At 34.6% G+C, this 22025-nt stretch overlaps 1 protein-coding gene across 3 annotated transcripts; it reads left to right on the top strand.

Moving 5' to 3' along the window:
- Window positions 1-4492: 4492 nt before the first annotated feature.
- Window positions 4493-20639, top strand: LOC139768218 (peroxidase). 3 transcript variants are annotated; one of them, XM_071698183.1, is made up of 14 exons: window positions 4493-4648; window positions 5600-5730; window positions 8327-8489; window positions 8938-9131; window positions 10497-10673; window positions 10788-10990; window positions 11361-11556; window positions 14833-15030; window positions 15469-15616; window positions 17757-17913; window positions 18052-18222; window positions 18287-18485; window positions 18723-18828; window positions 18936-20639. In XM_071698183.1, exons 1-14 carry the CDS (start codon window positions 4614-4616, stop codon window positions 19051-19053), a joined length of 2196 nt encoding a protein of 731 aa, XP_071554284.1. In that variant the 5' UTR covers window positions 4493-4613; the 3' UTR covers window positions 19054-20639. The 3 variants fall into 3 exon arrangements, with proteins under 3 accessions (XP_071554284.1, XP_071554286.1, XP_071554285.1); XM_071698185.1 differs by having other exon boundaries at window positions 4493-4719; XM_071698184.1 differs by lacking the exon at window positions 4493-4648 and adding an exon at window positions 4731-5303.
- Window positions 20640-22025: the final 1386 nt, after the last annotated feature.

The raw sequence follows: 22025 nt of genomic DNA, 5'->3' as shown, positions 1-22025 counted from the left end.
TGACACGAGTTATGCTTCTAACATTCGTTGATTTAAGATTCTCGTTTCCTTATTGCAGTAATATTATGTCATAACATCAGAAGTGAGAAATCATATTAATTTCTCTTCTTGTAATATTGTATATAAAAATTAATTAATTTTTACGCTACGGTTCTTACGTCATAATTCAATGGAACTGCAGTAAGAAAACAAGAGTTTTAAGTCGCTATATTTAATCGAAGCTTTATTTGGAATAGCTTATACTGAATTGGTATAATGTTGCACAGATTTAAAACAAAAAATTTCATCTAAATATACCTAATGTATTCAGAGCATATTATCTAAAAATGATATTTCGGAATTACTGAATAATTAATTTATTTTGCATGAAATTTGCATTTCTTTTGCGCTTGATAGTTCAGCTAAAGTTTTTTTACCGGGTAAGCATTCGCAACATACAATAACACCTATCCCACTGATGAAGATCGAAAAGTTGTATATTGTACAGAAAGCTGACAGTCACGAATAAACGTTGGTAACGAGAAAAATCTAATCGAAATCAGCGTCATTGTTACTCGCAACTGTACAATACATAGCGTCGGCCTTCGACAATGGGGTATGAGTTGCCACAGATTGTGCAAATCGTTGCCAATAAATGGAGAAAACCTCCTTTACATGCGCGCGAAGGCTATAGTCGTAACCGGAAGGCAATCCCGCATGATCACGCCCTAGCTTCTGTGATTAAACTGCTTTTCACGCGACATTGATTCCGTGTGATATATACGCGAAATGAGATAGTAGCGTGAGAAACGTGACCTCGCGTGGCCCTTCCGAGGAGAGGATGCTTATGCATAAAAGCGATATCGAATATCGAGCATCGCTGATCCGAGATAAATTTTGCGAAAATATAAAGGCGCTACCTGAGACAACATCATTTTAAAATTAAATCTGAATCTTTATTAATCAGACATCTAATATTAACGTTAAAAATAGAAAACTGTAACTTCTGGACCTTTTGTAAATTTTTCGCTAGTGAATAATAGATTGCAACGTCATCTGTAATCTATTAAAGTCATCCACCCAAGGCTCGAAGAACCTAACATTCTATATTGCATAAATTATGAAAATAATTACATTAAACAAATTCAAATTTTTCTCTTTAATGTACGAAAAATAGTTCTAGATATCGATATAACTTCAAAGATTTGCTTTGCTTATTAAAGAATTAAAACATATGGCATGAGATAACTTAAGGAAGATTTCAATGCTCTTAAAAGAAGACGCGTAAAACAATTGTTATTGTAATTATTATTTTGATATTATTTCTTACTTCTAGATTGATTATATATAACAAATGACGACAACAGTAACGTTATGTCCTTCAGATTGACCATGTCATAAGAAATTAATTGACTTTAGGTATATGATATCGCAAGAGTGTTAAGAGTAAGGCAATACACGATTGCTGACTTCAATCGCTATTGTTACTGTTACGCTATTACGACACTAATTTCTGGTACCGTACGCGTAATCAAGCGTCACTTAGAACTTATACGAACGATTTTGTGCTGTCTCATAATGTGTCGCAATACATGCAGTACAAATATGCTTCCGCGCGCGTAGAGGCATATTATTACGCATATTTTGTAATCGACATTGCGATAAAAATATTCATTACAATATTATTGTAATTAGAAATGTGAAATAGGTGCAATCGAGTCTCTATTTGCATAACATATATGTATATTAAGTAATCAATCATCTTCCTTACTTTTTTGTCTGCATTTAAAGATTTGCGCAACAGCAATTAATTTATTAAGGACGTTCTCCGGTTCTTATACTAGAGAAAATCGATTTTCTTAGGATTTTCTTGAAACTGTGAATATACGTTAATTTAGGTGTGCTTTATGCGTGGTATAAATTTCAGTACCTCTTCCGGTATAAAAAATAAAGATACTGAGCCTCAAAGTTTCAACTTTTACTAATGAAAAGGTTTTCCAGGCCAAACGGTAAGAGACACGAGGTTGGCCAAGAGGACCAAAGTTGCTCCTCTCGTCGAGTTCTATAAGGAAAAAATGCCAAAACTAAAAAAAATTAAAATTAAATTTTTTTTTTGAAACTTTGAGGCTCAGTATCTTTATTTTTTATACCGGAAGAGGTACTGAAATTTATACCACGCATAAAGCACACCTAAATTAACGTATATTCACAGTTTCAAGAAAATCGATTTTCTCTAGTATAAGGACCGGAGAACATCCTTAAGAAAACCAAAAGTATATCTTGCTTATTAAAATTAATTGCAAGTATACAAAATATTATAAAAATCGTGTAATGTGGTTTACTTTCTAGAATTAAGTTACTAGGTGCGCAACTAAGTTTCCGGGTTTCACACATAGATAGCACCAATAACACATGTACTCGACTTACATGTCTGAAGTTGTCTGAAGTTATAGCTTGGACATCTGTTAACAATAACCAGTCGTTATATAAACACATATCGCAACGCAAAAATATTTTTTCTAACAACGGAGATGTCGAGTTTTGTGCCAAATAAACAGCATTTGCGGGAAGCTTTGCTTTTCTGCTTTAACTTGAAAAAAAATGCAGCTGAAGCACGTCGTTTGCTTGAGGAGGCCTACGGCGAACATGCACCATCGAAAACTACCTGTGAAGATTGGTTTAAACGCTTCAGAAGTGGCGATTTCGACACTGAGGACAAGGAGCGCTCCGGAAGACCAAAAACAATTGAGGACGCCGATCTGCAAGCGTTATTGGATGAAGATGATACGCAAACACAAGATCAACTTGCGGAGGCATTAAACATGACTCACCAAGGTATTTCCAAACGTTTACATGCCATGGGAAAAATTCAAAAGGAAGGAAAATGGGTGCCGCATGAGTTGACTGAGAGACAGATGGAAAATCGAAGAGCCACTTCCGAAATTTTGCTTTTGCGGTATGAAAGAAAGAGTTTTCTTCATCGAATTGTTACTGGCGATGAGAAGTGGATATATTTAGAGAATCCCAAACGCAAAAAATCGTGGCTTTCACCTGGTGAAGAATCAACATCGACGGCACGGCCAAATCGTTTTGGAAAGAAGACAATGCTCTGCGTTTGGTGGGACCAGAAAGGAATCGTGTACTATGAGCTGCTGAAACCGGGCGAAACTGTCAATGGGCATCGCTACCGACAACAACTGATCAATTTAAACCATACATTGCTCGAAAAACGGCCAGAATGGGACACGAGACACGAACGAGTGATATTGCAGCACGACAACGCTCCGTGCCATCGCAGTTCCATCGTCCAGGACACCATCAAAACGCTGAAATGGGATCTGCTACCGCACCCGCCGTATTCGCCAGACCTGGCGCCTTCCGATTATCACTTGTTCCGGTCGATGGCGCATGGCTTGGCTGGGCTACACTTGACCAATTTCGAAGAAGTGCAAAATTGGTTGGATGAATGGTTTCGGTCCAAAGACGCGTCGTTTTATTGTCGCGGTATTCATGTATTGCCAGAGAGATGGCGAAAATGTATAGCTAGCGAGGGACGATACTTTGAATAAACCATTTTTTGTATTTCTCTTGAAATTTTCCATTTTTTATTGATCAAAAAAACCCGGAAACTTAGTTGCGCACCTAGTATCTCAAGATAGTGATTAATTTTCTATGTACATACTGATTAGGTTCTATCGGATTATATTATGCTTAGACACACACCAGCGCCACAGACTTCTTCTTTCTGTGACCAGCGCACATAAAATTATGATAACGGTACGTTAACTTTAGAGCAATTTAATGAAGTCACGTGCAGCAAAAGAAATATCTGACAATGAGATTAATCCACTAATTTATAGTTAATAATGTGTGTCATCACAGCGATAATGATTCGAAACGATGCATACGTATAATGTAGCGATGCGCCACGCATCTTTTTGTCGTTCGTATACGTCCGATCTTCACAAACTCCATTAACATTATACGCACATCTTGATGCATATATCACGTGAAAAAGGTATGTAAATTGCATTCGGGAAGTGAACCGCAAATGCGGTTAGATTTCCATGCATTAACGAGAAATTGAGTTGCAATGTCGCAATGTCAGTGAGATGAAGATCAACACAAGAAAACGTAAACACACAAGCCAGAAAATACCTTTCGCAGAACGTTATCTTTTCCTGAATTTACTGCAGCTGTAAAAATTCCTAATGATAATCTAGGAAAAAAAATTGAAATTTATATACTTGTGGCGTCTTGCACGAGAAAGATATATCGGAATATTCAACTTTACTCAGAAGAGTTGCGCGTGTAGTCTCAGAAAATGTTATCACCATGAAGATGAAAATAGTACCAAGGTAAACTAATAGCGTTCGTGTCATCTGCTTATTCATTCATAAATTCATTTTCTAATGCATTAGGGGCTATTTAATAGAAACAATATATTCAACTGGCATTCTATAAAAGCAGTTGCTTAGCGAGCTTCGTAAAATAGTTTTAATTTGAGATCGTACCGTATGGAACTACAATATTGGTTTCCGCGTAAAATCTACGTTCAGTAACTCTGTAAAGGATACCCACCAGAAAAGCATTTTTAACAAACATTTACGAATGCTTGTGAACATTTTGCTTAAATGTGTTTTTTCTGGATAAATGTTTGCAAACAACAGTTGGTGGATGCTCACCTTAATATTTTCACAATTTAATTAGGAATTTCAAATGACTAGTGTCCTTAATTTTGTATGTGTAATAAATCATTTCACAATGATATTGTTTCGAAATATTATATCACGGATTTCTACGTAGGCATCCGGGAAAAGTTGAATTATAAGTGCCAGTAATGATCGAATAATAAGTCTAATAATAATAATCGTATAATTAAATAACAAGAGCTTCTTGATAATGAAATTATAACAAAGTAAAAGACAAGTAAAAAGGAATTTTGGGAGTTCAACGCGGTTAACAATGTGTTAACGTTATATCGATCTTTAATAACTAATAAAATATATAATTACAAATCAGACGTTTTGGCTCTGCTTTGAGCCATTATCAGCGGTAACAATTAAATCAAAATGATTTCACGTTTTCCAAGAAATAAGAGAGTAACTTTAAAACTTGAAGGTTTAAAAATAGCATAATTTTCCGCGAGAAAGTAAAACTTGATTAATAATCATAATTTATTATATAATCAAAATGACAGTCATAACTTGAACAAAAGGAGAAGTGAAGTTACTTATTCACCAGCTCAGAAAACGTAAAACTAAGCATTGAAGTCAAATAATTGGAACAATTTCTTAAAGCATGGATACAAGAACATTGCCATTGTATGTCTTAGCAAAACAATAATTTGTAATGAAATCGTATTTTTATCTTAAAAACACAGGGGGAGGGGCGCTTTTATCTATAATAAATAAAAATTACAAAAAGAACCGAAACGTGCAATTTATAATTATGTATCTTTTATTAGTTGTTAAAAATCAAACGTTGTATAGCATTAACTTACACACCCTCAACCGCGTTGAACCCTCAAAGTCCCTGTTATTCGAATAAGTAATACGATTTCAAATATAATATTAAAAATTATCTTATCTATAAATATAATTTCATATTTTTATTTCAGAAACATGCGAGATCAAAATAATCTCTGGATTGTAGTCTTCCTCATTGCAGTGCTTTTGCAGAACAGTTTGTTAGCAATTGTAAACACCGAAGACTCCACGACAAAGAAACAGATTACTTCGTCGCACAAAGGTAATTATTACTTTTATCTCGAGCGTAGAAATGACATAAAATTTTTATACTAATTTAATAAAAATAAGTTCAAGTTTTAATATTGTTAAAATTATGTATTTTTGTAATTATTTATATTACTACGAAGTGTATACCTAATACGTAGAATGGTCCAGATTTGAAAAAATTCAATAAAAAGTAATTTCTTAATGTATCAAAGTAATAATTTCAAGTCATATTTTTATACAGGGTAAAACACTAACTTGTGCATCTTGAATAATTATAATAAATTATGCATTGTATGAAAAATTGTTACATGCAAGAGTTGCATGATTTAGAAAGGATCATTTTTTATAAGTGGAGATGTTTCAAAGATTTGAAAGTCAACTTTATTTTTTTAAACCGAATGTTATATTTTTTATGTCGTATAGTTAAAAAATATGTTGAATTCTGAGTAAAAGTGTATTATCATTTGTCGGTCCTAATCCTAATAGATAATGAGATACTCAAGATCTTTATGTTTATCAACATAAAAAACATCTCAACTTATTATTATTGTTATTACAATCGTCTATTCCTTAACATAGGTAACTGTTATTAACAGTGTGTCCGATAAAGTTAGGTGCCTCATCTTGTATTGTACACGTTTCGAAATGACAATTTAGTTAAAAAACAGACTACATTTATTTTATATTCATTTATTTAATTATTTTATTGAAACTTTTAGATACAATATATGTATAACTAATGTGCTAAATAATATAGCTAACTGTATTAACTTGAAACCATAACAAAAAATCATGTCAAATGTTTTCTGACATAAAACCACGCAATTTACTTCTGGCACGCACCGCTCTCAGAGCATTTCTTTTTCTATTTATTCTCCAATTATTCCGTCCGCTTTGAAACGAATTATGATGAAGACCTAATAGAGAAGGAGATTGAAGTAAGCGTGCAGACTGTCATAAGATTATCACATATACTTTAATAGTGGTTTTTCGTATAATTTACAATTGCTATCTTTAAGCATGCAACTTATCAGAAAAATCAATAACCCTAGCCTAAAATTAATAACTTTGTTAGACTTGATAAACAAAACTATTTGTCATGATATCAATACTGGTCCAGTTAGCAAACTGCACTTTCATCTTGACATGCTTTTCTTGTGATTGATCCGTTGAAGGTATTTAGTACTTCGCGTCAATTATTATGTAAGTTTACGGAGAATGTTACATGATCTAGTCGTAATATGTTCGTTTTCTCTAACAGTATAATAACAAGATCAATAATCGTGACGGTCGACACGGGCAGAGAAACTGTTACTGTATACACGCGTTGCACGTTCTTTGTGTAACAGGTGGGAGTTAATGGCAAGAAATAGCTCGTGAGATAGAAAATGCACGCGTGCGCACCGCTGAAAGGCACGTTACGTTTTCGAGAGAAGGTCTGGTGGCGATGCAAAATCGGGCAAATGAAAGGTTACTTGGAGCAATCAAGGATTCTCCATCTACGCGGAACTATCTAGCCGCGAAATGCATTCACGTGAAATTACATGCGCAAACTGGCTATGCAAAATAGCTTCAACATGTTTTGGACCACTCCTGCGACGTGCGTGTTACATTAACGTAAAAGTACCTATATCAAACATTGTACAGAAAATTTGAAAATTTAAATTTTTTAAAATTGAAAGTACTATTCTTCTGTTTCTTAATATGGAAGACTTACAATTAGATGATTTTTCTTTAAAACTCACATCAGCGCGTTGCGTCCATATGTGGTTCAACGACTATACTTGGTAAACAGCATTCGAGACACGTTGCACCATGTGTGCCAAGAAATTATCGAATCGTGACGGTACAGCCTGTCGCTAGTATAACATTTAAACGGTGAACCAAATGTTGCAAAAGATTATCCCGTTACTCAATGTTCTGCGATCGCACATAGCTCACGATTCATTAATGTCGTCGATTTATCAAAAAGAGAATCATTTTCGGGAGAGAAGTTCTCTCGACGTAAGAATGCATCAAGAGATCTCCAATCGAGGAATTTAACAAAACGCGACGTTCTTGTAAATTAAACATTTATCCCAATGATTCATTATGCACGACGGCACGAACCGATTATATCTGTCGTCGACGTAACATTTAACGTTTACGGTCGTAAACGGTGAAAGGTTCTCCCGCGCTCGCGGATCTGTTTAAATCACGAGTCTACCGGTTTTATTGATGAATCATTAATCGTCTCAGCAGCAGCGATCGCTGCCGTATTCAATAGCAAATACGATAAACGAAAGGAGATCTTGCTTAGCATCGAGTGCGGTATATCTATACAAAGGAGAAGATAAATGTCTTCTATTGCGAATAAAATACTTGATCGCCTTGCGTGGGAAAATTTTAGAGGAGTTACTCCTGGCGAAACGATTGCTAACATTATGAAATCTAAAGACGATCGTTTATAAAACTATTGAAAGTAAATCAAGGTTCTTTAATATCGCCGAGAAATTGAAAACTTAGGTAAGGTGATTGCAACTATTATTAATGGGGCATATTTCCTGTTTATATGCTATATTCTTTTACACATAAAATTTACATCTGCACATATATGATCTGTTTAAAAGAGCAAGAAAGGAAGCTTCCGGATTTAGAAGGATCGGAAACTTCGTATTACAACGTGTTTAAGGTGCAAAATCATCTCTCTGGTTCCTATCGCCCGTCTGTCCATCATTCTCCAAATCCGACGTTTTCATACTTTCCATCTTCGCTGGACTTCTCAAATTCCAAGTAAGTCAATAAATAATGTAAATGTAAGAACAAGAAATGTACAAAGAATTAGGTTTAAGTGCAAGATAATAGCATATTAACCCTCTCTATAACGAATATATATTATAACTTTAAAGTCACATACTCATACATATGTATTTTTCTGTTTTATTTCATTTTTCGCTGCAATTTAGCTTAGCATCTTATTGTTCTACCACATTTTCGAAATCAAAGAGTTTGTTTATCACAATTTACAGTTTTTGTTTCTTATACTAGAGTAATTATAAAAAAAAAGTTTTAAATTCTAAATTGATTGTTAGTTTTATCCAAAGGTTAATGTTTGCTAGTTTCACGTTATATAATTTTTTTGACAAAAAAATTGCGTTATAGAGAGCTAATAAACGTATATTTTGTGTCATTACATGTGTGATAAAAAAATTCGTCTTACTTACTGTTTTATTTGTTTAAGCTTTCCTTTTGTTTCTGGTCAAAATACGAGCAACGATGTTCATCAACAAATTAAGTGCGGCGACACTTTTCCCCAAGTTTGTCAGCAATCGCGATATCGAAGTTATGACGGTTCCTGCAATAATCTTCGAAATCCCACTTGGGGTCTGGCCAATACAAGATATGGAAGACTCGTACGTCCGCGTTACAGCGATGGTAAATAATCGTATTTTATTTGATCATATAATTAATCCCATTTCTAATAATGTTTCTTTTATCGTTAAGCATGCAAATATCAAATTTTTAATAACACTCGTTGTGAAAAAGTACACAACAATGATTCATAAATGTTAAATGTCTTTTTTAATTTATTTTAAATTCTAAAGTGAAAAAGACTAGAAGTTTACAACAAAGAGATTTGTAACATATTAATTATTTTGGTGAAAGTAATAGCTACATAAAAAAATTACATTGTATCTTTATTCAACAAACTGTAAAAATTTTAAGTGATAATAAAGAAAGGCTTAGATCAGTGATGTCAGATAATACCGATTTGTTGCGTCAATGGTATTTCGTTCTAAATTTTGTTACGGTCAGCTTGGCACAAGCGATAAACAAGTGGTTTCTAATTGCGAAAAAGATTTCGAGGCCTACTTATTTGCTTACTCATGTGATTTTTGTTACCACACCTAAGTACAAACACCATATTGGAACATGATTTATGTATCGCCTAATACACAAATTAATTTAATTGATAATGTTTTGTAGAAATTCTGATAAAATTTTATAATACACATATGTGTGGATATAATATTTTCTGTATACAGAGAGGGATCTAAGAAAGTGTTTCGAGATTTCTACAAATTTTATATATAATTCTTGATCTATAATATAATTTCCTTAAAATTATTACCTTTGACAAAATGTCTTTCTGTATTATAAAAGGAATTAAAGTGTTACAAAAAATAGTTTTTTTTCGATCTTCAGATAATTTAGAAAGTTGTAGTTATAACATTGTTCTCCGAAAAAAAATTTTATCATAGCGTTACCAAATATTATATTACGTCCACCACATTACGAAGCAACCAATAAATACTGGTCTCATTTTTTACAAAAAATTTATTTCAATTGCAAAATAGATTTCACCAAAAGATTTCGCCAATAAATTTTAACGATAAACATAAATAGGAATATACAAACGCGCATTTCGATTTATAGATCTATAAATCGAAATGCGCGTTTGTATATTCCTATTTATGTTAATTGTTAAAATTTATTGGCCGATTTTGCACGAGTCGAACCGTAATATGATGAAACTTTGTAAAACTAGTTTAGACTTAATTTCCGACATTTTCAAATCTAGTGCGAATATATTCGTTATGTATACATAACTTTTTAATATATCTATAATATAATGAAAATAACATGTAAACTTTCTAAAATTTGATAATCGCGTCGACTATCAAGTTGTAGAATACCTTTTTTTAGTCGATAAATATCGATATTTTTTCGCAGACTATCTTTGCAGCAAAATTTGATAATTTTTGAATCCTTGTCTCTCTTAAAATTTGTTTAACACAGGAATTCGAGCACCATCGGGATCGATCATTGGAACAGATCTGCCGTTGGCTCGGGCTGTCAGTTACACCATGTTCCCGAACAGCGATGTCGACGACGTAGTATGGACTCTGTTAGCGATGCAATACGGACAGGTCATAACGCACGACATGGGTTTGATCGATGGCACGACTCAATCGAGTACGTTTTGCACTTCTTGTTACGTGCCAATGCTATGTGTCACTCGTCAGTGATGATGAGTGACCACTTTGGATCTCGATAATTTATCTTTCCACGACCGTATTATAATCGTAGAATCGCACAGCACACAATGTTGCACGTTTGACGGTCAGATAGCACCAGACTTGGCGACGATGCCCCAATGCTTCCCGATACTGATACCTGATGACGATCCGGTGTATAGCGTGTCCTCCATACGGTGCCTGAACTTTGTCCGTAGTACGACCGACCTTGATCGTGGATGTTCGTCTCCGTACAAGTCACACACGGCGGAACAGGTTTCACATTTTCATCTCGTTCATTCATTATGATTCATTTGTCATTCATTATTCATCATACGCGAGTGTGGTAATGAGAAAATTAAAATGCAGATCGTTACATTAAGCGATAGTAGACAGTTGGAAACTTGCGATACCGTGTTATTCTCGTCATTTTTATTCACTTATTTATATTTTTAAACTAGAGTATTATTTATGTTATATTTTAATTTCATAAACTTTATTTATCTCTAATAGTTTTCATCTATTCGCAGGGTATATGAGCGATCAATTACTAAATCTTTAACGCTTTATGTTTAGTTATAAGTTGCATGGATAGGTTTCGGAAGATTAATTAATTCGCAGTTGACATATATGCAATATTTTCCAGATAAATATAGTCACTCACTATCTGGACCTCTCACTCGTTTATGGATCGAGCGATGAAGTTGCCGCTAGTTTACGGGCCGGTTTCGGCGGTCGTCTGAATGTGGAATTGAAGAATAACAGAGAATTTCCACCATCGGCACCTAACAAAACTGCTATATGCGATACAGTATATGAATTCGAGCCATGCTATGCTGCCGGTGAGAATAAACATGCGTTTTACATGTAGCTGAATATGTAGTTTGGAGCGTTATTGGAGCAAAAATTAAAAATTTGTCCTAATAAAAAAATAATATAAAATAATATAAAATAATATAGGTAATTATACAAAAAGAGGGCAACCTCGCCGATTTCAATGATCTTGACATATGTTGTCACGTGATCCTGAGTAACTTTTCCTTATAACTTAATCGGCGGTCATTGCTTATTTAAAAGTTATATAAACAAAAAAAGTTTGAAAAATTTGTAAAGTTTATGTCAGTGCTAAGGGAAGTAATTTACTGATATGTGTGTATAGGGGCTACCGCCCCTCCCTCGTAGGAAAGGATGGGTGGGGGTGGACCTCGGTTTGCGTGGAAAGTTGAGAACCTGAATCGTACAATGATAATAGACTTTGTTTTGCCTTACAAGCAGGCCGGGGTGGGGTAGGGTGAACTTCGCTTCAATCTAATCAAAGTTTTATCATTGTACGGTTCAGGTTTTCAATTTTCCACGCAAATCGAGGTCCACTTCCACCCACCCCTGCTTGCGGGGGAGGGGCTACCGCCTACATGCGTGTACTATCTATGCACACATATCAGCAAATTACTGCCTTTAACATTGACACAAACTTGTAAATTTCTCAAACTTTTTTTTTCATAACTTTTAAATAAGTAACGACCGACAATTAAGTTATATGGAAAAGTTACTTAGGATTATGTCCTAGACAACATATGTCAAGGTCAAGGTCATACATGAGGTTGCTCTTTTTCCGTATAATTACCATAATATAAAATAATATAAAAAAGTGAGCAAATTAGAAACTTACACATTGCTTCCTCATCATTACAGATTGCTACCATTGCTCCTATTTTATTTCGCTCAGAAAGGTCTTCTTATGAGGAAACTTGTATTTTATTTGATGCATAATTATTAGTTTGGCTTCCTCATAGAAGAAGCTTTTTGAGCGATATAAAATAGGCGCAATGGTAGCGATCTGTAATGATGAGCTGAAGCAATGTGCAAGTTTTTAATTTGCACACTTTCTTTAATTTTAAATTTAACCTTTTTATGAATTGAAAGAGGGTCAGCTTAGTAGCACAAGTGGGGTTTTACAATCGACGCAATGTCAAATCGATGTTAACTTTGGCAGTTCAGGCTACATGGTCCATATATGGACTTCGCATATGGACCTTTAATCGCGTATAAAGCTGGTTGTAATCAACCAAATCTTAAAGAATTATATACGAAATAGAGATATAGAAAAGACTGAAGAATATAATAGAATTATAAATAGCCCGATATCTCAAAATTGGCTGAAGTTAGAGCAACCACGGACATTTCTCAAAAAATTCAAAATTTTATAAAGAAAGAACCCTTTTACTAATCATCGCCAAATTCAATACCAACCTTACTTTAATAATACTCTATATAAAATTACATGTATAACTTATACACTTTTTAAGCAGAAATCGGTAACCCTTTCACCGATTCTTGTCAAATTCAATAACAACCTTCCTTAAATGATACTCTATGCATCAAATAACTTATACATTTTTTAGGCAGAAATCGGTAACCCCTTCACCAAAATTTTATAAAGAAAGAACCAATGTTCGCCAAATTTAAAACAACCTTTCTTTAATAATATTCTATGTAAGATTACATGTATAACTTATACACTTTTTATGCAAAAATCGGTAACTCCTTCACCGATCCTTGCCAAATTCAATACCAACCTATCTTTAATGATACTCTATCCATAAAAACAAAAATTGAGCTCAATATCTCAAAATTTGCGGAAATTAAAGCAATTACGTAGATTTTTTAAACAGAAATCGGTAACTCCTTTATTATTAGCAATTTTTTAATAATATAAAAAGAAATATATAAAGACAATAAAATTATAACAAAAAATGCACGGATACTTTGAATTGTTTCCGGAAACGGAACACTCGATCGTTAACAAACTATTTGTTTTCCAACATAATGGATCTTAAAGATTGTCCTCGCACTTGTACATTTTGGCACAAAACGCTGAAATAATTGTTAGGAATTTTTCATTTTACATATGCAAGTACCCGTGGATACTTCGGATTAAACACACTTTTGAATCTCGACTATCAATAAACTATTTTATTTTTACAGTAGGGAATTTTAGAGATTGTCCTCGCACTTGTATATTTTGTTATTTGTTTATTAATATTAAATTGTCGTCTCTTTTCCTTTTTTTTATGGATCGGGGTAATCCAGGCTTCTTTCCATGCCCTGGGGATCCTTTCTCCATTTATATATCTTGTGAAGAGTTCCCTAAGGAGAGTAACAAGTTTTTGAGTTCCACATTTTATCAATTCGGCAGGAATGGGGACTATCGGTGAATCGGTCAAAAACAAAGTATCTATGTATAGGAAACGACAAGAATAATCTGAACGTAGACGACACAGAAACAATAGGATCTTGCACAGAATACATTTACTTGGGCACGAAAATGGACAATAGTGGCCGAACTGAACACGAAATAGAGAACCGAATAATGAAAGGAAAAAAGGCTGTCTGAACTCAGTCCTATGGTCAAAAAGCATATCCAGAGCGCGCAAGCGTATTATATACAGTGCTATTTTCCAGGGGATAGTATTGTATGGATGTGAAACCTGGCAATTAACAAAATCCTTGGTACGTCGTCTGCTAGCCTTGGAGATGGACTTCTGGAGAAGAGCTGCGGGAGTGGCCAGATTAGAAAAAGTCCGGAATGAAAGAATCCGAGAAATAATGAAAGTAGATCGAACAATAATAGATGAAATCCAAAGAAGACAACTGGTATGGTATGGACATGTAGAACGGATGAGCGACGAAAGACTCCCCAAGCAAATCTTGAAGTGGACCCCAACGCAGAGAAGGAAAAGAGGAAGGCCCAAAGCAACGTGGTTGGGCGGAATATAAAAGGCCATGTCAGAACTACAACCAGGAGATTGGAAGGACAGGAAAGGCTGGAAACTGGGAACCGGAAGGCGAAAAACGCTATGAAAACCGGATATATATATAATATTAAATTGACTTCTTTGTTATAATTTTAATCTTTTTCATATAAGTATATTTCTTTCTATCATCATTTTTAATTAGGACAAATTTTTAATTTTTTTCCACGAGCGTCCCAAACCCCAACTACATAAGTTTGCCCGCTTTGTGTTTTTTTGCAAAATTCGATTTGCGAGCGTAAACTATATTATTTCTGAAAGAAAATTGTATGTAATTGAAAAATTATACCAATAATTTTTTTTTAGGTGATATGCGAGCTAATCAAAATACACAGTTGACGATCTTACATATCATGCTGCTCAGGGAACATAATCGCATTGCTGATTATCTAGCGCGTTTGAATCCCCACTGGACTGACGAAACAATATTTCAAGAAACGCGCCGGATTGTTATCGCCGAACATCAGTACATCACGTATTACGAATGGCTGCCAATCTTCTTAGGTTCGAACTATAACGATAGTTTAATAAATAGATACAATATAAGTAGATAGATACTTATACTGTGGCTATACATATATCTATTCTGTTTAGCTGAACTTCTTACACAGTTCATCTTTTCGCTTTTTCTCTCCAACGTGAAAAGAAAAAAAGGAAAGATAAATCGTGCAAGAAGTTGAACTAAAACAAACTGGCCTTATTATGCATCGATCGATAGTCGATAATTCGAACATACCGACCCTCCTGCGAGTTTTCAGTATGTTTTATATTTTAATTACAAAAGTAAACAAATGTTTAGCGATAAAATGTAAGCTTCGTTTATTTTGAAAGTAATACAAATCCGATTTGAAAATACCAAATAGAAATTTCAACCTTTTTGCAATAGTTATACACTTTTGCTATTTAGGTCGGAACATTAATAATAATTAATGTATATTGCAGGTACGAGCCAAGTCTATGCTAACCAAATTACTTACAATACTCAGAATTTCGTGAATGATTATGACGAAACAGTCAACGGTAACGTGCTAAACGAACACTCGAATGCAGCCTTCAGATATTTTCATTCAAATATAGCTGGTTTACTTAAGTAAGTATTTAACAACTTTTGTTAATGCGTCTCGATATTATTTTCAATACGCTGACTATATATTAACTCTCACCGCCCATCAGCTTTAGAATTTCATATAACCCGGTTACCGGTAGGATCATTTTTTATTATAATTGCTTATTTTATATTGAAAAATGGAGTTTTCGATATAAATAATGAATTTTTAATATATAAACTTTTTATGTATTAATAACAAAAGTAATATAAAATAAAAATAAAACTGAGAAGTTGAGTCGCCAGCAAATAATTAACAATTAGCACAGGAGTTTTGTTCGACCAAACTGGCAATTTTATTATTAAAAAGACGCTACGTTTCAACCGCAAAATTCGGTCCTTTTCAAGCGTGTATAACTCACAAATATTAATTAGTTAGACATAGTTTCCAAAATACGCCGAATCTAAAAACTAAACATCGGATTTTGTAGAACGTAACAAATAGAATACGTCAAGAAGCATTATATAAATCAAAAAACTTACATATTAGAGTGTTATTTCAAGAAATAGAAAACAGTTTTACTACATTTCCGTTGTCCGTAATTATATCAGAGGGACGAGTCCCTGTCGTGCGATGGTGAAATTGCGACTAACAAGAAAGGACGAAACAATAAACAGTGACTTCGAAATATGGCTGGAGTAAAGAGAGGGAAGCAGATGAGAAGGGGATATTACGTTTCCTTTATGATATGTTCATAGAGAGCATTAAGACTCTCTGTGTCCTTTTGCATATTAATGGTATTGTCCCATTTTTTAATGAAGAACATCTCAGCTAATTCTCTCTTTCTCATCAGCTTCTCTTTGTGCATTATCTCTGGATTCCCCCAATCAAAGTCATGTCCACGGGATATTCGATGTTCACTAACTACAGAGTGTTTGCCGGCTGGTTTTTTGATATCCTTCTGATGTTCTTTCAAACGCGTGCAAAGATGCCTTTTTGTCTGCCCTATATATATAGCATTACAATCTTTACAAATGATCTTATATACGATTTCCGTTTGTTTCAGATTATCGATTTTATCTTTACCACGTTTAATTAGGCAATCCAATTTTTTGGGAATTGTGAACAGAGACGATGCACAAAGAGAAGCTGATGAGAAAGAGGGAATTAGCTGAGATGTTCTTCATTAAAAAATGGGACAATACCATTAATATGCAAAAGGACACAGAGAGTCTTAATGCTCTCTATGAACATATCATAAAGGAAACGTAATATCCCCTTCTCATCTGCTTCCCTCTCTTTACTCCAGCCATATTTCGAAGTCACTGTTTATTGTTTCGTTCTTTCTTGTTAGTCGCAATTTCACCATCGCACGACAGGGACTCGTCCCTCTGATATAATTACGGACAACGGAAATGTAGTGAAACTGTTTTCTATTTCTTGAAATAACACTCTAATGTGTAAGTTTTTTGATTTATATAATGCTTCTTGACTTATTCTATTTGTTACGTTCTACAAAATCCGATGTTTAGTTTTTAGATTCGGCGTATTTTGGAAACTATGTCTAACTAATTAATATTTGTGAGTTATACACGCTTGAAAAGGACCGAATTTTGCGGTTGAAACGTAGCGTCTTTTTAATAATAAAATTGCCAGTTTGGTCGAACAAAACTCCTGTGCTAATAAAATAAAAATATTGCTATGAAAATAATTACTCGGAATCATTATCTTTCGTAAAATAGAAAATATCGCCACTTTAGGTACATAGGGTCAAGAAAGATCCTAGATGGGTGATGAGGGTTAAACATATAAATCGTGTCAGTTATATGTAAATTATGGTGATACAATGTCACCTAGTTTTGTACGATTTCGCAAGTCAAATTTTCGGATAAAAATATCACTCTTCAAACTTATCCTTTAAGTATTTGTTCTGACGTTAAAAGGCCTGTTCTTTTTAGCTGAACTTCTTACATGATTCATCTTCGCTCGTTTTCTTTTCACGAGAGAAAAAGAGAAAAGACGAACCGTGCAGGAAGTTTATTATTAATCTTCTTATGATATGAGAACAACCGTGCGATCAAATTGTCAGTGGCAGTTACATATGTCAAACATGAACGATGAAGCATTCATGATATAAATTTTATCGTGAACTTTATTATTAAAATAACAAATTTTGTTTGTCAGCTTAGTGTTGGAAGATCGATCCCCCTTCGCTGCTCTGAGATTGAGCGATCACTTTAACAGACCTGGCATTATAGAAAAGGGCAACAATCTAGATGATTTGACAAGGGGTTTTACATATCAACCACTAAAAAATACCGATGTATTTTTCGATAAAGAGGTATCTATAAGTCGAAAAATCAAATTCAAAGTAAAAATAAAACAATTGTCAACAGAGACAAAGACAAAGAAAAGAAGTCACCCTGATTAGGGCATTTAATAAAATAAGGTTTCTGTTAGTAACAATAGTCGCTTGTAGATTACACAGTTCTTGTTCAGAAGAGGAAAGATCCTCGGGTCTGACCTAAGAGCAATAGACATCCAAAGGGATCGCGATCATGGGCTCGCTTCATACAATGATTATCGCGAATATTGCGGACTATCACGAGCGAGAACTTTCAATGATTTTGCTGACTATATATCTCTTTCGGTGAGTAAAACAAATCTCTCTACATAAATGCATCTTTAATTAAAAATAAATTTAAAAATCGTAGGATATACAAAAACTCGCCACGTTGTACATTAGCCCAGATGACGTCGAGCTGACTGTCGGTGGATCCTTGGAGAATCATGTTAATGGAGCGCTAGCTGGACCGACGTTCTTGTGCATTATGTTAAGACAGTTTAAACAAACGCGAATCGGTGATCGTTACTGGTTCGAAACGGAAGACTCGAAAATAGCATTTACTATAGGTACAATAAATATCGTTGTTGTGTTTATTAAGAAGTTGATTGCGAATGAGTCCGATAAATGTGTCCGATAGCGACTGTGTCCGATCGGGATTGTGTCCGATCGGGTCTGTGTGCGAACGGGACTGTGTTCGATCGGGAAATATTGTCGTGTCCGATTGTTAATGTGCGCAATCGGGACAATCCCGATCGTATATGTATATATATAATATAAACATTTTAAATGTGTTTCATATGCAGAACAATTGAACGAATTACGGAAGTCAAGTATATCGCGACTACTCTGCGACAACGGAGACAACATTCAGCATGTGCAAAGATCAGGATTTCAACAAATCTCCGAATTGTAAGTTTAGTTGGCTGCGTAAGTTTAGTTGCTGTCTCATTTTTGTCGTTTAGTTTGAATCAAGGTATGTGAAAGAGAGAAACGATTCTTAATTACGTAAATTTCAGAAATCCGCTTAGAAGATGCGACGAGCTCCCGCAGGTAGATCTCTCTCTCTGGGAGGATTATGCTCCAGAGAGCCATGGTCATACATATCGTACTACACCGTTATACAAAAAGAGATGAGCCTCTCTTCCTACCCCACAACTAGAGGTACCGGAGAAAAAATTCTTTGGTGAATAGAAGCAAAAATCACATTTGATTCAATTTGAATGGCTGATATTTCATGTGTCGTACAACAAATTTTTTAAGCATGTTAATTGGCTGCAGGATAAAGAAATTATCGAGTTCCTAGAAATCCTCTAGTCTATCTTATAGCCAATCAATAAGCCCGACAATACATAAAATATTAGCCTTATTAGGTATACTTTTACCAACACAGCAAAATATATCACCAAGATATCTAGAAGATATCTGAATGACGGAATATCTGATTGCGCAAGATATATCATGAGAATATCTCAGAGACATCTCCAAGATTATAAAAAGCCATGATAATTTTATCTCAGATGTGATATCTGATTCTGCATATATGTCGGATATCTATGCCTTATTTAAAAGCAGATATGTTATATACAACCCAAATAGCAAGAAGAAAAGAATTCTTTTTAAATTCTCGATTTATGAAATTAATAGTTTTTCCGTATTTATTCTCTGTTCTAAAATGATTCTTAAGAGTTCAAAAGAAATTCATTTATATGTCACCAACTCTGAGTCTTTCTTCAAATATAAAAAAAGTTCTTTTCATAAGAATTCGCAATAAATTCAAAATTATGCTTCGATACTATTCCAATATTTTGCATTTTGCCATCTCTGCACTGTATGATATCTCGGAGGTATCACGAAAAATATTAGAGCAAAGTATTAGGTTCGTCTTTTATCCTAGTGCGTAAGGATTTTTGCTTACGAGAAGATATACTGGCGCATGTAGCCGCGTCGCGGCAGCGCATGTTACTAGCGCTCGCCCGAGCGAAAATTTTCTGAATCTCCTCGCGGCATGTTGCTTTCGCGCCACGGTCGTTACCTCTGGCGCAGCCCCAGCAAAAGTTTTCTAAGTCCCCTCGCGGCGAGTTGCTTTCGCGCCGCGGTCGTTACCTCCGGCGCCGCCCGAGTGAAAATTTTCTAAGTACCCTCGCGGCGTCTGGCTTTCGCCAGGACGAATCGGTACGGCGTCCAAGTCCTATCGGATTGTTTTATTGGCTACGAATAAACTTGAGTTGATCCTTATAAAATATAAGCGCTAACTATAAATCGACCATATATTCGAATGCAAATGTTGCAGAGTCTTTTTCAAAGATATAATGTGATATCGAGTAATGATGTCCTGCAGATATTCTGTGAATATTTGAAAATAAGATATCTCAGATTTGACTTAAAATTGTAGGCATAAAGATATCTGGCTATATCTCAGATATATTTTGCTGTGTGGGTATGGACTTAACTTAAAATTGAAATTTCTTTAATTGTGACAGTATTCTTTTTGAGATGCGATATGTATGTAATGTACATAATATCGGAATGTAATAAGTTTGTTTTTTTATTGTTGTATCGGACTGCGTTAAAATTTTTTTTATTCTTCTCGCCTTTCAAACATATATTTTACTAAACTATTTTAAATATAACGAATGTACACTAGTTTAACTATAAAACAGATTAATAGATCATATTTTTATATTGAATGTATTGCATTTTAAATAAACATTTTCTCACAATTTGCTTTGCAATCAATTCCTTGACAAACAATCGTGATTTGAAATCACGGGCGGTCATGCGATTATTAAGGTATCGATTTGAAAAAATTAAAAGAAATGGTAAGGTTTAAAGTTTAAACTATACTATGGACACGGACGGGGCATAAGCGAAGTTCGGCTAACGCGAACAGCGCAGACGACGACAAGGTTAAGGTTTCTTGCGAAGGCCTTAACCCATGCGTTGAGAAATCTAGCAAGGGAGAATCCAGCGGGGCTTTCCCCGCGCGCGCGCGGCGTCAGTTCCCCTCCCCCCTTCTAAATCAAATCAAGTAGTTAAACGCTATCGAGGCGGTGATCAGGGCCCCTTCATGGTTCATTTCCAGCATGTTCAGACAAATGTTTCTCTACATTCTTTGCAAATTTCTAGGTTGATTAACGCTACTTTCAAAACCGCAAAAAGAATATTCTTGAGTGCAAACAAATGGGAAGCAACAAAATAAAATTAACCGGATACCACGATCTGTATTTAAATGTGAAAGATGGAAAGCAACAGAATTTAGGACATTTTTGTATACAGGACCTGTTACTTTAAAATCAGTTCGTAATTATGATAAGTACATTAATTTCTTAACTTTGCACGTAGCTATTACAATTTTGTCAAATTTGTCAAATTCAGAACATATGGACTGTTATTCAAATTATGCAAAATCATTATTAAAATATTTTGTTAATACCTTCATCATTCTATATGGCAAAGAAAATGCCGAGGAAAATGCATCGATCCACATTCACAACTTATTACAGTGTGTGTGAAGCTGGGGTCTTATTTTGCGGAAACTCACAAACTTGAGAGTTCTAGTTTCCTTTTTAATAGTTCTAGAGTTCCTCCTGATAGTTTAAACAAATAGTTCTGGTTATATAGTTAAAGCCAAAAAACGCGTCAGTGCAAACTGAGACGCCAGGTTCACGCAGCGTTTCACTTTGTCCTGCGAAAGTTTCCGGTACGGTATTTGACAGATTTTAAAAGATCTGTAGTTCTACATGAGTTCTAGGAAAAGTTCTGGCGATAAACATTTTTTTTTTTAAATAATTTTTATAGCCGAGAAAGCCGCATTTACGGATACCTATATGAAACGCTGGCCGATTTTCGACAGTTCTGTGAGTTCTATTATAATTCTCGGGTAGTTCTGAACGTATTCTAACGTTTTCTAAAGAGTTCTGATAAGCATTATTTATTCATTTTTGCTTCCTCATAGAGGAAGCTTTGTTTTCGTAAATCTCGTGTATGGACCTTTGATCGCGTATAAAGCTAGGTCTAATCAACCAAATCTTAAAGAATTATATATGAAATAGGGGTAGAAAAGACCGGAGAAAAAAATGGTTTTTTTAGTTTTTGATGCCAATGTG

This window comes from Temnothorax nylanderi, unplaced genomic scaffold, assembly GCF_030848795.1.
Source record: "Temnothorax nylanderi isolate EJ_2023f unplaced genomic scaffold, tnyl_v1.0 TNYL_tig0015_pilon, whole genome shotgun sequence".
In the NCBI taxonomy this organism is placed as follows: Eukaryota; Metazoa; Arthropoda; class Insecta; order Hymenoptera; family Formicidae; genus Temnothorax; species Temnothorax nylanderi.
The sequence above is the reverse complement of the archived record's forward strand: the minus strand, read 5'-3'. Positions and strand labels throughout refer to the sequence as shown.

Coding starts and splice junctions, on each gene's coding strand:
- LOC139768218 (XM_071698183.1), top strand. CDS start 4,614: ATGTGTTTTTTCTGGATAAATGTTTGCAAACAACA. Junction 5,731..8,326: donor GATTACTTCGTCGCACAAAG/GTAATTATTACT, acceptor TCTGTTTAAAAG/AGCAAGAAAGGAAGCTTCCG. Junction 8,490..8,937: donor CTGGACTTCTCAAATTCCAA/GTAAGTCAATAA, acceptor TATTTGTTTAAG/CTTTCCTTTTGTTTCTGGTC.